The sequence below is a fragment of the Sardina pilchardus genome, chromosome 4 (assembly GCF_963854185.1).
Source record: "Sardina pilchardus chromosome 4, fSarPil1.1, whole genome shotgun sequence".
NCBI classification, from domain to species: domain Eukaryota; kingdom Metazoa; phylum Chordata; class Actinopteri; order Clupeiformes; family Clupeidae; genus Sardina; species Sardina pilchardus.
In genome coordinates this window covers 38,997,805-39,014,097 of record NC_084997.1, presented here as the reverse complement: position 1 = coordinate 39,014,097, position 16,293 = coordinate 38,997,805, and the positions used below count along the sequence as shown (strand labels likewise).

At 40.2% G+C, this 16,293-nt stretch overlaps 1 protein-coding gene across 1 annotated transcript; it reads right to left on the bottom strand.

Annotated features, from left to right (window-relative positions):
• Window positions 1-5,499: 5,499 nt before the first annotated feature.
• LOC134079092 (GTPase IMAP family member 9-like) lies at window positions 5,500-9,526 on the bottom strand. The gene is made up of 3 exons (XM_062535260.1): window positions 9,493-9,526; window positions 7,795-8,421; window positions 5,500-5,558 (listed from the first exon to the last, which is right to left on the bottom strand). Exons 1-3 carry the CDS (start codon window positions 9,524-9,526, stop codon window positions 5,500-5,502), a joined length of 720 nt encoding a protein of 239 aa, XP_062391244.1.
• Between the last annotated feature and the right edge of the window lie 6,767 nt (window positions 9,527-16,293).

Sequence of the window (16,293 nt, the reverse complement as noted above, 5' to 3'; positions counted from 1 at the left end):
CGCATTTCCTGTTTATAATGCGGAAGTGAAATGCGCGATCGCTATGCACAAATTGAAGCAGAAAAACGGCAAATGTTAAAAAACAAAGTCGTGTGTTATGTAGTCTTGAGTCTGCCATTCACCTACTCTGATTCTGAAGGAGAATATCTGCCTTTTGGAGATTATGATCGGTCGTTCATTGGCAGTGACAGTCAAGATGCGTCTGTGAATGGAGGTGGGTCTTTGCGTGTGTACGTCAATGTTTACCTGCAGCAATGTTGACCAAAGGGTTCAAATAAGCATGGTGTGCTTGGTGCCAGTGATAATCATGATGATAGTGTCTGTAATTGACATGGTACAGACAGCAGGTCTAGTAAAAATAGGGCTCTGAAGAACTTCAAAGTCATCCGCGATAGGAACTGATTTGACCAGGCTACTTTATTATATAGTAACATAGGGATTGTGGTAATACTAATAGTTTACTATTGTTGGTTTACATGTGGCTGTGGTCCTGTTTGTTTGTTATGTCGGAGAAATTACAAAAATCAAAGTAAAACTGCTCAAATGTGTTCAACAATCAGTATTTACTGAAATGTGCATAATTTGACGCTATTGCCATCCTGTGACGTCATAATATGCAAATTAGATGAGTAAATGTACTCCCTTTATAAACTTTAGTTCATACTCAATGATTTTCACATTTACAGTAGGACTTTATCTCTGACCACTTTCAAGCCATGGCCTTTTGAATTTTTTATGCAAAAATCCAAAAAAACCCGGGCGGTTAGAGGGTTAAAGGGCCATGTCATCTTATCCTGTAACCACTCATTTCATGTATAGCGCCACCTAGTCAAAAATGAAAAAGCAACAATGAAGTGTTGTAATCGCAGGTATCTCTGGCTGACATGGTGGAAACTGCACAATGAAGTGTTGTAATTGCAGGTATCTCTGGCTGACATGGTGGAAACTGCACAATGAAGTGTTGTAATTGCAGGTATCTCTGGCTGACATGGTGGAAACTGCACAATGAAGTGTTGTAATCGCAGGTATCTCTGGCTGACATGGTGGAAACTGCACACAACTGGAAGTGTAGGACCATTATGACACCCTCTGCATGCATGCCAAGTTTCGCTGCGCGACGGTCATAATTATGTGTACATTTAGTACACAAACTGGTACACACACACACACACACACACACACACACATCAAGGGTTATTACACACACACACACACAAACACACACACACACACACACACACACACACACTCACTCACTTACAGTATCAGTGGGTTCTCCCCACACACACGTGTGTTCAGACTCACTTTAGTGTCTCCAGTTTGCAGTGGGGATTCTTGAGGAGCTCTGAGAGATGCTGAACACCTGCATCATGAAGCTGATTGTAACTCAGGTTCAGCTCCTTCAAACTGCAGGAGTTTGATGTGGCAGCTGACGCTATCGCAGCACAGCTCTCCTCTGTGAGGGAACACCAGCTCAGCCTGGAGAAACATAACACATGATGACATATCTGATTATTACACTCACATACTGTACCCCTAACTATACTTGAATTTCCCCTTGGGGATTAATAAAGTATCTATCTATCTATCATCTATACAACACACACACACAGTACACAAGACTGTACAAAGACATTCCCTTAATTGCTGAGAAGACAGAAATACAGATGGAAAGACACAGTATATCACAGTGCAAACCTCTACCAATGTAACACACACACACAGCTGCCGGAGACATTCACTTAATTGCAGAGAAAACAGAGAAACACATACACAGGGTATCATAGTGCAAAACACAATCAATGTAACACACACACACACACACACACACACACACACACACACTCCATTCAATCATCAGTGAGTTCTCCCCCCACACACAGATCTGTTGTTGTGTGTTCAGACTAACTTTAATTGCTCCAGTTTGCAGTGGGGATTCTTGAGGAGCTCTGAGAGATGCTGAACTCCTGCATCATGAAGTTCATTGTAACTCAGGTTCAGCTCCTTCAAACTGCAGGAGTTTGATGTGGCAGCTGACGCTATCGCAGCACAGCTCTCCTCTGTGAGGGAACACCAGCTCAGCCTGGAGAAACATAACACATGATGACATATCATATGGTGTGTGTATGGCTGTAACAAACACTTCAGCTGATCATGAAAGCTGGTATTTTAGCACACCGTAATCTTTAGTAAAGTCATTCATTTCAGTCATTTTTGGTGGATTAATACATGTCAACCAAGATTAGAGACCTTCTTTTACTGACACTTAGAAGATTTCTTCTATCTTGAACAATGTTGTTTGTCACGTAATGTTTGAGAAACTAGCTGTAATTTTGGTTAGCACCAGAAAAGGCTGCATTGGCTTATGTCCCTTTGGCGTCGTCTGGATAAAATTCATCCCCGTGTTTCATGACTCCTAACCTTATGTCAAGTACTCGTAAAATATATTTTATTGTGAAACAAACCTGTTAATCAGCAGAAAGATGTAGCACAATATACAGTTGTTTGCAGCTAAGTTGCTTAGCTTGTTTGGCTGACAAATATAACGTTACCTGAAGACTCTTGATCACCGATGGTGTAACATGATTTGTGATAAATGTGTTTAAGTACTGTGTAGCTTTGAGGCAGGCAGATTGCCTTCTTAGATTTCCCCTCATGGGATCAAAAAAGTATATATGTGACCCTGCAAAGAGAAACCAGTCGCTTTGGTAAAATTTACAAAATTACTGTGCTCACACGAACGGCCATAATATAAGCTTTCAAACGATATGCTTATATAGAGTATTACACAAACTATCGCTAAGATCGATAAGAAGTTTGTTTATTGTGGATTTTCTCAAAATAGAATCAAGCGCAAAGCGACTAATTCAGCTTTGCAGGGTCACATATACTTATACTTATTTGAACAATGAATTAGTGTCTCCCACACACACACACACACACACACACACTCCATTCACTCATCAGTGGGTTCTCCCCCCACACATAGATCTGTTGTTGTGTGTTCAGACTCACTTTAGTGTCTCCAGTTTGCAGTGGGGATTCTTGAGGAGTTCTGAGAGATGCTGAACTCCTGCATCATGAAGTTCATTCCTACTCAGGTCCAGCTCCTTTAGACTGCAGGAGTTTGATGTGGCAGCTGACGCTATCGCAGCACAGCTCTTCTCTGTGAGGGAACACTTAATCAGCCTGGAAACACAACACACGATGACATATCTGATTATTACACTCACATACTGTACCTCTAACTATACAACACACACACACACACACACACACAGACACATTCCCATAATGGCTGAGAAGGAAAACACACACACACACACACACACACACACACACACACACACACACACACACACACACACACACACACGTAGGGTATCACAATGCAAACCTCTAGCCATGTAAGACAAAATGATTGACCACGATACTATACTAGATAAAGTATCACGGTTCCGGGTATTATCGCGATACCGTGGCCTTTTTTTTTATTATTATTTTTATGAACTGCAATATATTTGTACCAGCTATAAATACTTATTAATTACTTATAACGTTGTTTGGTGCATGATAAACATAATACTGGGGAAGTAAGAATTAGACTGAAACAAATATTTTTATGAATAACATTTATTAAAAAGTTAAAACTGAAAAAAACAAACATCCACTGGCCTTTTCTCTGCATTTGTGTGTCTAGTCAAACTAGTATTTAACTTAAAGGCCAAAACTTATTTACAAACTTAATTTAACACATAGGGTTAACATAGGGGCAGGCAGATTTTTATTTTTAAGGCCAGCTATTTCATGGATCCAGGATATTATGCATCCTGATAAAGCTCCCTTGGCCGTTGGAATTAAAATAGCCCCACATCATCACATACCCTTCACCATAGCTAGAGATTGGCATGGTCCTTTTTCCAGTAGGCCTATTAGCCTGTTTGATGCTCATTGAGCTCAATGCAAATCAAAAAAGGAAAGCGACACAGGGTGGCGCTGTAGGCTAACTCCGCTATTAGATCTGCAAGCATATCGAGCAGAGAGTTAGCAAAACGTACAGGAATTTGCCACTGGTGTATTATTTGTTCCTAAAAGCTGTTTATTGTGTATTTTCAGGTGAGTCTCTGACCATGAAAGGAAGCAGAACTAACTTGTTGATAACCTTGACGTGTTTCTGACCATGAAAGGAAGCAGAACTAACTTGTTGATAACCTTGACCTGTTCAAGCGGATTTAGTACACTGTTACATGTTTTGTTTGAGTGGTGATGTATTACTTGTTCCTAAAAGCTGCTTACTGTGTATTTTCAGGCTGAAAATAAATATGTGGCACTGAAGAATATATTGTCTCGTCACTGTGTGTGCAACATACCAACATACACAGATTCAGCATACAACATCTATTACACTTGCAAGTTGTACATCTAACTAAACACACACACACACACACACACACACACACACACACACACACACACACACACACACACACACACACACACACACACACACACACACACAAACACACAGTCACAGACAGCTTTTCTTAATAATTCACTTAAAACAGGCAGGCACTGAAAAACAAACATACACACACCACACTTGAGCAATCAAAGAGTGGCAAAGACACACACACACACACACACACACACACACACACACACACACACACACACACACACACACACACACACACACACACACACACACACACACACACACACACACACTCACACTCCATTCAGATCACAGATCTGTTGTTGTGTGTTCAGACTCACTTAAGCATCTCCAGTTTGCAGTGGGGATTTTTCAGGAGCTCTGAGAGATGCTGAACTCCTGCATCATGAAGCTGATTGTAACTCAGGATCAGCTCCTTCAAGCTGCAGGAGTTTGATGAGGCAGCTGACGCTATCGCAGCACAGCTCTCCTCTGTGAGGGAACACCAGCTCAGCCTGGAGAAACATAACACATGATGATATATCTGATTATTACACTCACATACTGTACCTCTAACTATACAACACACACACACACACACACACACACACACACACACACACACACACACACACACACACACACACTGGCTCTGTTTGAGACGGAAGGCAGCTGCCTACTGCTGCCTAACAGAGCGCTCTCTCACTAGGCATGACTTATGTGGTAACCGAGTCCATATTTTATATTGACTTTTATTAGTAAGACAACGTAACAAGGAACAGTATTATCTTGCAGCTTCTAGCTACTGCCTACTGCTGCCTATGGACCGCTCTCTCACTAGACATGATTAGAAGGCAGCAGTTTTTCCAACAGAGCCACAATACACATATATACACAAACACACACTCACTCACCCCCCTCACTCATCAGTGGGTTCTCCCCCCCCTTCACACACACACACACACACACACACACACACACACACACACACACACACACACACACATTCCATTCACTCATCAGTGGGTTCTCCCCACACACACAGATCTGTTGTGTGTTCAGACTCACTCTAGTTTCTCCAGCTTGTGGGAGTTCTTGAGCAGCTCTGAGAGATGCTGAACTCCTGCATCACAAAAGCCGTCCCAACACGGGGAGTTAGTATGTGCGACATTACATTTGACATTACATTTGACATTACATTTGGCTGACGCTTTTTAACCAAACACACACATCAAGGTGTTCTGCACTTTCATCCTTGGAACAAGAGAAACACACAACAGTTTCACCACTTTCATCTCAAACAGTCTATAGTCATTTACAGAATAGAAGTGAAACACTGTTTTTGAATCAGGGCATAATACACATAACGCACATAAACTTGATGAAATCTAGGTGCCATTTGTAGTTCAACCACTACAACCACTATAGGCCTATGGAGCCCTAGTTCAAACAGTAGACACTACAACCACTATTATGGCGCCCTAGTTCTAACAGTAGACACTACAACCACTAATATGGAGCCCTAGTTCAACCACTACAACCACTAATATGGAGCCCTAGTTCAAACAGTAGACACTACAACCACTATTATGGCGCCCTAGTTCTAACAGTAGACACTACAACCACTAATATGGAGCCCTAGTTCAACCACTACAACCACTAATATGGAGCCCTAGTTCAAACAGTAGACACTACAACCACTATTATGGCGCCCTAGTTCTAACAGTAGACACTACAACCACTAATATGGAGCCCTAGTTCAACCACTACAACCACTAATATGGAGCCCTAGTTCAAACAGTAGACACTACAACCACTATTATGGCGCCCTAGTTCTAACAGTAGACACTACAACCACTAATATGGAGCCCTAGTTCAACCACTACAACCACTAATATGGAGCCATAGTTCAACCACTACAACCACTAATATGGAGCCCTAGTTCAAACAGTAGACACTACAACCACTAATATGGAGCCCTACTGTAGTTCAAACACTACAACCACTAATATGGAGCCCTACTGTAGTTCAAACACTACAACCACTAATATGGAGCCCTAGTTCAAACACTACAACCACTAATATGGAGCCCTAGTTCAAACAGTAGACACTACAACCACTAATATGGAGCCCTAGTTCAAACAGTAGACACTACAACCACTAATATGGAGCCCTACTGTAGTTCAAACACTACAACCACTAATATGGAGCCCTAGTTCAAACACTACAACCACTAATATGGAGCCCTAGTTCAAACAGTAGACACTACAACCACTAATATGGAGCCCTAGTTCAAACACAACAACCACTAATATGGAGCCCTAGTTCAACCACTACAACCACTAATATGGAGCCCTAGTTCAAACAGTAGCCACTACAACCACTAATATGGAGCCCTAGTTCAACCACTACAACCACTAATATGGAGCCCTAGTTCAAACAGTAGCCACTACAACCACTAATATGGAGCCCTAGTTCAAACACTACAACCACTAATATGGAGTCCTAGTTCAACCACTACAACCACTAATATGGAGCCCTAGTTCAAACAGTAGACACTACAACCACTAATATGGAGCCCTAGTTCAAACAGTAGACACTACAACCACTAATATGGAGCCCTAGTTCAAACACTACAACCACTAATATGGAGCCCTACTTCAAACAGTAGACACTACAACCACTAATATGGAGCCCTAGTTCAAACAGTAGACACTACAACCACTAATATGGAGCCCTAGTTCAAACAGTAGACACTACAACCACTAATATGGAGCCCTAGTTCAAACACTACAACCACTAATATGGAGCCCTAGTTCAACCACTACAACCACTATTATGGAGCCCTAGTTCAAACACTACAACCACTAATATGGATCCCTAGTTCAAACAGTAGACACTACAACCACTAATATGGAGCCCTACTGTAGTTCAAACACTACAACCACTAATATGGAGCCCTAGTTCAAACACTACAACCACTAATATGGAGCCCTAGTTCAAACACTACAACCACTAATATGGAGTTCTAGTTCTGTTCAAACTTTTCATTCAGAAAAAAAAAATAAGCAAAATAATAGCATAGTTGACCCTACAGTCAAGTTATCAATCCCTTGGCTACTTGTTGTCTCTGCATTTCCTAATCTCGTCGGCGGGACAGACTGACTGACTGTTCAATTATAGTGCTAATTCCGACATTCCTAACCCTGCTCACAAGTGCCACATGGTGGTTGTTTGGGTCATTGCAGCTTCACTGGGGAAAAATAAATAAAATATGTGTGATTGACGCGTGAAACCGGCCAATTAAAAGTGGTGCCCACTGTAATAAATGTTTGATAAGAAACATCCCCCAGACTTACCCAATGTACCTTCCTCTGCCATCATTCCAGTCTCCAGCTTCTCTTGCTGCTGGAACATGTAATAGCCTCCTCCATTTGCTGCCACCATGTTGTCTATCTTCTCCAGGAGAGCAGAGACTTGACTACGGTCTAGGGTCTCATTGTTGTTAAACACATGGTATCTGTCACCACATTGTTTAATGACGTTCCGAAGAGAAAATGTTGGCTTCCCCAGGTAGTGTTCAATGGGCTTGTTCTTCAGATCATCTCCTTTAGTGAAGAGCACTATAGCATACTTGATGAAGTTATCACCGAAAGCTTCTTGAATGATCTCTACTGCTAGACGCTCCTCTGGAGTAAAGCGTCCCACTGGTATCACCAAGAGGAACACATGTGGACCTGGTAGTACCAGTGAGATGCAGTTAGAGATTTCTTTATTGGTGTGTTCATTATCACGCTCAGTATCAAACAACCCTGGAGTGTCAATCACTGTAATCTGCCTCCCATTGACTTCAGCTGTCTCTCTCTGACATGCCCCAGTAACCGATTCAGCAGATAGTTCTGCCCTGAACATTTCTCTCCCTAAGATGGTGTTTCCTGTCGAGCTCTTCCCAACTCCAGTCTTCCCCAGCAGCACTATCCGGAGTTCTGGAGAACACACTGTAAAAAAAGGAAAAGACAGACCTGTCCAATTGATCAAACCATACAGTAAAAAAAAAGTAATATCTCTAGCTCTAAATACATTTGATGGGATCTAAAATTAACAGTAAATTACTGCAATAGTAAACCCAATATCATGTTTTCCACATTTTTTTGTGACATGTTTTGAAAGATGAATCACATTATTTTGTGTCATATACTGTTATATCACATCAAATATAAATTATTATACAACCTATTTCCATGAAAACTAACTAATACAGCACATTTCTGTAAATGTTAGCGTTGTATTCATAATACAACATTTATTTACCATATTTCTAAGTAATTTCATTTTTTTAATGTGAAAATGTTTCTAATTAAACATTGAAAAACAACATCAAAATAAGGCAAAATCTTGTTAAAATTACAACTACAAACTGTATTTTAACTATGGAAAATAACCGTATTTTTATGAGAAAGTAATTTTCTGTTATTTCACAGTATTTTTTGGCGCCCCAGCTGCCGGAATTTACTGTTTTTTTAAGATGTTTTTAAGTGCATATTATGTTACAATTACTTAAAACAGTCTGTTTTTTTAATGAAACACAACCTTATTGTGTTCAAATGGTCATTCCAATTGAGTTATCAATATTTCTAATTGAATCAGTTTTCTGAACTGCATCATAGCTCATTGCCACAAAGTAATTGGCCAAGTTTCAACTTTCTGCTTGATGCTCTGGTCACTAAGCTGAAGGAGCATTTATTCCGATATCTTGATATCAATCCAGAAAAAAAGAATCCAGATCCGCATGAAAGCCTTTAGATCCATCTGCAGCGGACATGCAGTATCTGACTATGGGCCAGATGTGCACCTGATAGAGGTTTCAGCTCTGCTAGCAATGCTGTTTGCAGATGTGTCCCATGTGTACATGTTATTAGTGGACTTGATCCAGCAAGAACATGTTGTAGTGCAGTTAATCTGTATACCTTTGGGGATTGAAGAACATGTTGTAGTGCAGTTAATCTGTATACCTTTGGGGATTGAAGAACATGTTGTAGTGCAGTTAATCTGCTTACCTGATGTTGGCCCAGGCTGAGGCAGGGAGTCCATGCTGAGTCAGATCCCCGTCAGGCTGACTGGCCATGCTGGGACCCTCTAGGACTCCATACTCTGCACATACAATACAATACATGTATGAGTAATTATTGGATTGGTTGTGAGCAGGCGTGTTACTGAGAAAAAACTGCTGGATTTACTTTATTTTATTGTGCCAGTTGCACATAAATGTTTTTGCTCAGAGTTCTGCAGAGTCTGTCTCAAAGATATTTCAGTCTGGTTGAAAAATGTACAAAAATATAACACACATGCTTGAACCTGTCGGTTGACACCTGAACATTACCTCAACCAGACATCTGCATGAAAACATTTAGCCTAATTCACAAGAGAAATGCACATGGCAGTGGGTTACTGACAAATGAAAATAATAATAATCAAATAATGTATTACAAGAACCTTGACGTATCCGACCCAGTTTTCAGCTTAGAACCTAGACGTATCAGACCCAGTTTTCAGCTTAGAACCTAGACGTATCCAACCCAGTTTTCAGCTTAGAAGCGTTTCAATAATTATAGGTAAATTGACCAAGGCACTTATCCAAAAAAACGTTTTAAAGAAGCTTTATAATACATAGGCTTAATCACGAATGATCACTGGGTGACAGAGTGGTGCACAGTCATTTACCAGCTAAAGAAAAATCTACTTGGCTACCCAAATGAGAAATGGTACATTTAAATGTAGGCATTGTAAAATGTGGTATCTAAGGCTAAAGGGTTCACCTACCCGGTAACACTACATACATTTACCGTATTTTCCGCACTATAGGGCGCACTGGATTATAAAGCCCACTGTCAATGAATGGTCTATTTCCGAACTTTTTTCATATATAAAGCGCACCGGACCATAAGGCGCATTAAGCTAAACAAACAAACAAAAAAGTCAGCCAGTCAAACTTTATTAAACACATTCACAATAACTCACAACATTGTTCAAATGTTAGCATATTCACAATAACTCCCAACCTTGTTCAGTTGTACCAAGTTAAAAAAAAAAACAGTCTGATTGATATCGCTAAATCAAACTTTAGCGTATTCACAATAACTCCCAACCTTGTTAAGTTGTAGGCCTAGTGCTACATGTAAAAAACAGTCTGATACCTACTGCTAAATCAAACGTTAGCGTATTCACAATATCTCTCAAAATTGTTCAGTTATAACAACACGTAAAATACAGCACATTACACTCAATTTCATTCAGTTCATTCCTCGTCCACAAATCCCTCAAATTCTTCATCTTCAGTGTCCGAGTTTAACAGCTGGTCGATTACGGCATCCAGCATCCCTGGATCCCTCTCGTCATTATCGGAGTCGGTGTCGGTGTCAGTGTCGCCGCTGTTACCTGGCACTTCAGTGATGATTCCGGCCTTCGTGAAAGCTCGGACCACAGTTGAGACTGACACCTTAGCCCAGGCATCCACGATCCATTGGCAGATTGTGGCGTAAGTCGCCCGGCGCTGTCTCCCTGTCTTGGTGAATGTGTGTTCGCCTTCTGTCATCCACTGCTCCCATGAAGCTCGCAGTTTAGCTTTGAACGACCTGTTGACACCAATATCTAGCGGCTGGAGTGCTTTAGTTAACCCACCCGGAATGACGGCAAGCTCCGAATTAGTTTGCTTCACTTGTTTTTTGACAGCATCGGTGAGATGGGCGCGCATGGAGTCGTAGATCAATAGGGACGGATATTTGTGGAAAAAGCCACCAGGTCTCTTGACGTAAATTTCTCTCAGCCATTCACTCATCTTTTCCTCGTCCATCCAGCCCTTCGGGTTAGCTTTGATGATTACGCCGGCTGGAAACTTTTCTTTTGGTAAAGTCTTCCTCTTGAAAATGACCATGGGTGGGAGTTTCTGTCCATTGGACTGGCAACCGAGAACTACAGTGAAGGATGACTTCTCGTTCCCTGTGGTGCGTATAGACACCGTTCTGGTCCCTGTTGTCTCCACAGTGCTGTTCACGGGGATATCAAAGGTCAGAGGAACCTCGTCCATGTTGGTGATGTGCTCTGGCTGGATCTTCTTTTCAGTGATCTTGTTTTTGCAGTATGCGCGGAAAGTGGCCAGCTTTTCTTCGTAATCTTGTGGCAGTTGCTGCGAGACGGTAGTTCGTGTGCTAGAGACTGTAGAGACGCTTCTACCTGCTGCTCTCTGTTCAATAACCCACTGTTCAATTTTGTCCTCTAACTGTGGCCATCTCGCTTTGTTCCCTCGGAAACTCTGTGTGGTCTTCTTTACTTGACGCAGGGCATGTTCTTGCTTCCTCCAATTCCTTACCATTGATTCATTAATGTTGAATTCTCTCGCAGCTGCTCTATTCCCATGTTCTACTGCGTGACTGATAGCCTTGAGTTTGAAGTCTGCGTTGTAAGCGTGTCTCTTGACAGGTGCCATTTTGGGGTCTTTATACGAACACTATTCTAGGCCTAATATTATGGTGAAGCACTTGTTACTCTGCGACGCTCCTGACTACGGTAGCCATAACAACCAGAATTAATCCATATATAAGGCGCTCTGGATTATAAAGCGCACTGCCGTTTTTTGAGAAAATTAAAGGCTTTTAAGTGCGCCTTATAGTGCGGAAAATACGGTACTACTAACCATTTAATAAATTGTAAGAGCACATGTCATATATATTGCCAAAAGTATTGGGTCACCTGCCTTGACCCCCATATGAACTTCAGTCACATTCTATTCTTAATCCATAGGGTTTAATACGACAATGGTCCACCCTTTGCAACAGCTTCAACTCTTCTGGGAAGGCTTTTCACAAGGTTTAGGAGTGTTTTAATGGATTTTTGACCATTCTTCCAGAGGCGCATTTGTGAGGTTATACACTGATGTTGGACAAGGCGACTGGCTCTCAGTCTTTGCTCTATTTTTTCCCAAAGGCATTCTATTGAGTTGAGGTCAGGACTCTGTGTAGACCAGTCAAGTTCATCCACTTGACTGGCCACATGCAGCAACTGTCAGTTTCTCAGGCTTTAAGCATAGAACCTGGCTCTCTGAAGACTACATATCCTGTTTAACTGTTTCCTCTGCCCAACTGATTCAGAATAAAAGTCCTCACTGCAATAATTAGCATTAGCATTAGAATTGTTAACATAGTTGGCATTTTTAACATAACTGCTAGCATTATCATTAGCTAAGCTAGCTATCCAACCAGATTAGCATGGTTAACATTGTTAGCAAAACTGCTAGGAAACATTAGCTAAGTTAGCTAAGCAACCTGATTAGCATATTAGCTTTATTAGCATAATTCCTAGGAAACATTAGCGAAGCATTAAACACCTATTAAACTATATGCCTATCACCATCCATTTACAATGATATACTTCTGTCAACATCAATCTAAACCAAAATATATCTGTCTATCAACATTCACTAAAATGTCTTTCTATCAACAGCTTTTAAGCTATCCATATTCAATTTTTAAACTGTCTACCTTCACACTATCAACTTTCATTACAGTAAACAATGGAACCACTATGTCTACCCTAGCAACACCTTATCTACATTATCTATCTACATTTTTCTCATTTTCATGCACTGGTAATTCCTAGGAATCATTTCTAGTTTACATAGCAGTCACATTATAAAGGTCTACCGGGGAAAATCTTGCTTTCATAAATGATATCTAACAAAAGCATAGCATCACTGACAATGTGTTCAATTAGCTGCTAGATGAAGCACTCTCCTTCACCAACCTGTGAGCTGTTGCACACTCAAGTGGTCGTCTCATCTGCTGATCTGCAACCGGAGTCCTGCACCGCTAGCCCTGGTCCTCTTGCTTTAATCCTTTCATTTTCTAATATATCTGTATATCGTTTCTTATATCTGTAACCATATGCCTTTCTTCAGAGAATTAGAAAGCCACCATCAGATGCAACAATCATAAAACATGTTCCCTATTTCTCCGTGCGAATGCAAATGGCCTGGCGACGCCCATGTCTCAATGAGACCAGTTGGTGCAGATTAATTCCCCTAAAGCATCATGGCGCCAAGCATGTTGTTGGGGCTGTTTTAGTTCAGTTTAGTTTCGTACTGTTCAGTTGGACTGCCTGAAGCTACAGTACCCTCCAGAATGATTGGCACCCTTTGGTAAAGTTGACTGAAAACAGGTATATATAAAAAAAACAATCTTTTGGGGATTTATTGTGCTCCTACAATGAAAATGAGGAAAATTTCATTCTGGAAGGGAAGCACATTTATTCTGAGAAAAAGGAAAATCTCATAAAGAAATAAATATTTTTTTTAACAAAATCACATTGCTTACACTTATTGGCATCCCTGAAAAATCTTATGTACAAAATCCAACAGAAGCATTTTCCTATCTAATTGCAACACATGTAAGTAAATCAGAGTGTCTGTGAACTTTCAGAAGTAGTTTGTGACATTGTTTTTCACTATGGTATGAAATAAAGTCACTCAGAAGCTAAATCCAATTGCACACTGTTCCCACTTTGGCCAAATCAAATGCTTGACATGTTTTGAAATCTGTTATCCTGTAGAATTCTTTCATTTATGACATAATGATTAAAACACATGCACTTATGTCTTAGTTAGGGTGTGGATACACACTTTATAAACCCCTTCCGAATACTACAATTCATGACTAACTCAAAAGTTACAAGTGCTAAGTTAAGGGTATTTTGTGAGCTCATCTAAAGTGAGGATTTTCTTTCTTTTTTTTTTTTCTTATTCCTTTATTATTTAGCAGACACTTTTATCCCAAGTGACTTAAACTTGTCTGTTAAATGAAAGGCCAAGGGTAGAACGGTGAAAGCCAGACTTAACCATGTCTGTTAAATGAAAGGCCAAGGGAAGAACGGTGAAAGCCAGACTTAAAACTTGTGAGTTAAATGAAAGGCCAAGGGTAGAACAGTGAAAGCCAGACTTAAACATGTGAGTTAAATAAGCCAGGGATCGGATGGACAGCCTCTCGGGCTACTGCATGCTAGCTCAGCTCTTTATTCAGCTCTCCCACTTCAGAAACAAATATCAAATTATAATGAAGCTGTTTGCGGTGAGAGAAGGGTCCACTTCTCTAGAGTAATTGCTGAAGACAATGGGAACTCTAGGATGTTGTTATTGGTATAACATGGTAACATGGATAACAAGTTTGATAATACAATCAAAAATTGATTTTCTTAGCACTATTACTATTACAGTCTGAGCTTAGCTAGATTATAACTCCATTATAGACCAGCTCCTCAACATGCTCTGGATCCAGTCCTAGATTCCACTAATCGTATACAGTAGCTTGGCTCCCTTTATCTCTACAAATCTGTACATGTTGTACTTGGACTCACGTTATGCTGAAATTCTTATTACACAACTGTGAAATATACCAACATCCTTAATACTGCACCAAGTTACAATATTTGTAGAAAAAAAAGAAAAAAATATATATGTATATATATATACATACATATATATATATATATATATATATATATATATATATATATATATATATATATATATATATGAAGGGTTCAGATGCAAAAGCCTCTAAATCCGTCTGACCACTTTTCTTTTAAATTAGCATTTTGTATCAGGCTCCTATAGGGTTTCGCCTACAAATCAATATTTCAGACTAGGAAGAGAATGGTATTTAGTGAGGTTTGAAGCTAAATTATTGAAGTAACTTACACTATATGTCCAGAGCATTCACTCACCATCATTATCTCATTTTTGACAAAAAGTGGATTTAGAGGCTTTTGCATCTGAACTTTTCATATATATATATATATATATATATATATATATATATATATATATATATATATATATATATATATATATATATTAATTACATGTTTCTTTGTGCTTTTAAGGTTATATCAATAAAAGCTTTAAGACATTAATATATTTTTGGCATTATGGCAAAATGGTTGTTTCTTCACACTCTGATGGTATATACTGTAGGTGATTGTGGATATTTAAACACAACAAAGCACCACACAGAACCTTTTGGGACAATAGTTCAATAGAGTGCTGTCATGCTGGGATGTCTACACTTGTAGTCATCTCAACTCATGCAGTGACTCCTTTCAGCCTGTAGAGGGAGCCAAAGTTTTCAGTGCTGCACAGTAGTTGCTACCACAATCTCTGAACTCTGGCCTATAGTCAAATGTTAGTGTCTCTTAATGAAGATAAACAGAAAAGCATTTATGGAGATGCTCAGATCAGTAGCTAAGGGAGAGAACAAGAGATAATATGACATGTAATTTTGACATGAAGCTTTATGTAATTGGTGTTACGTAATTGGAATGGTAAATCAGTGGTCTTCATTAATAGGGAGCTCTGACTGGTGCAAGAGGCTGCAGCATCCAAACCTCATTTGGGTCCAATTGCCCAGGAAGACACTGGCTCTAATCTGACCTGCTGTCATTTCCCGATCCCACCCCATCTCGCTCTCTCCTGTCTCTGTCTCTGTCTGTCTGTCTGTCTGTCTGTCTGTCTGTCTGTCTGTCTGTCTGTCTGTCTGTCTGTCTGTCTGTCTGTCTGTCTGTCTCTCTCTCTCTCTCTATATATATATATATATATATACTGTATATATCCATCTCTCTCTCTCTCTCCCTCTCCCATAGCTTCCTGCAACTCTTCGCTGTAATACTGGAGTAGTCGAAAGCACCCTGAGTACACTGTGTTCTTAAGTTCACTCAACTGCATGAACAGATGCATACTCAATGATTAATGAAGCTACTGTATTTGGATGTCTGACAGCTGGGTCTAATCACTAGACAGATGAACAGAGTGATGC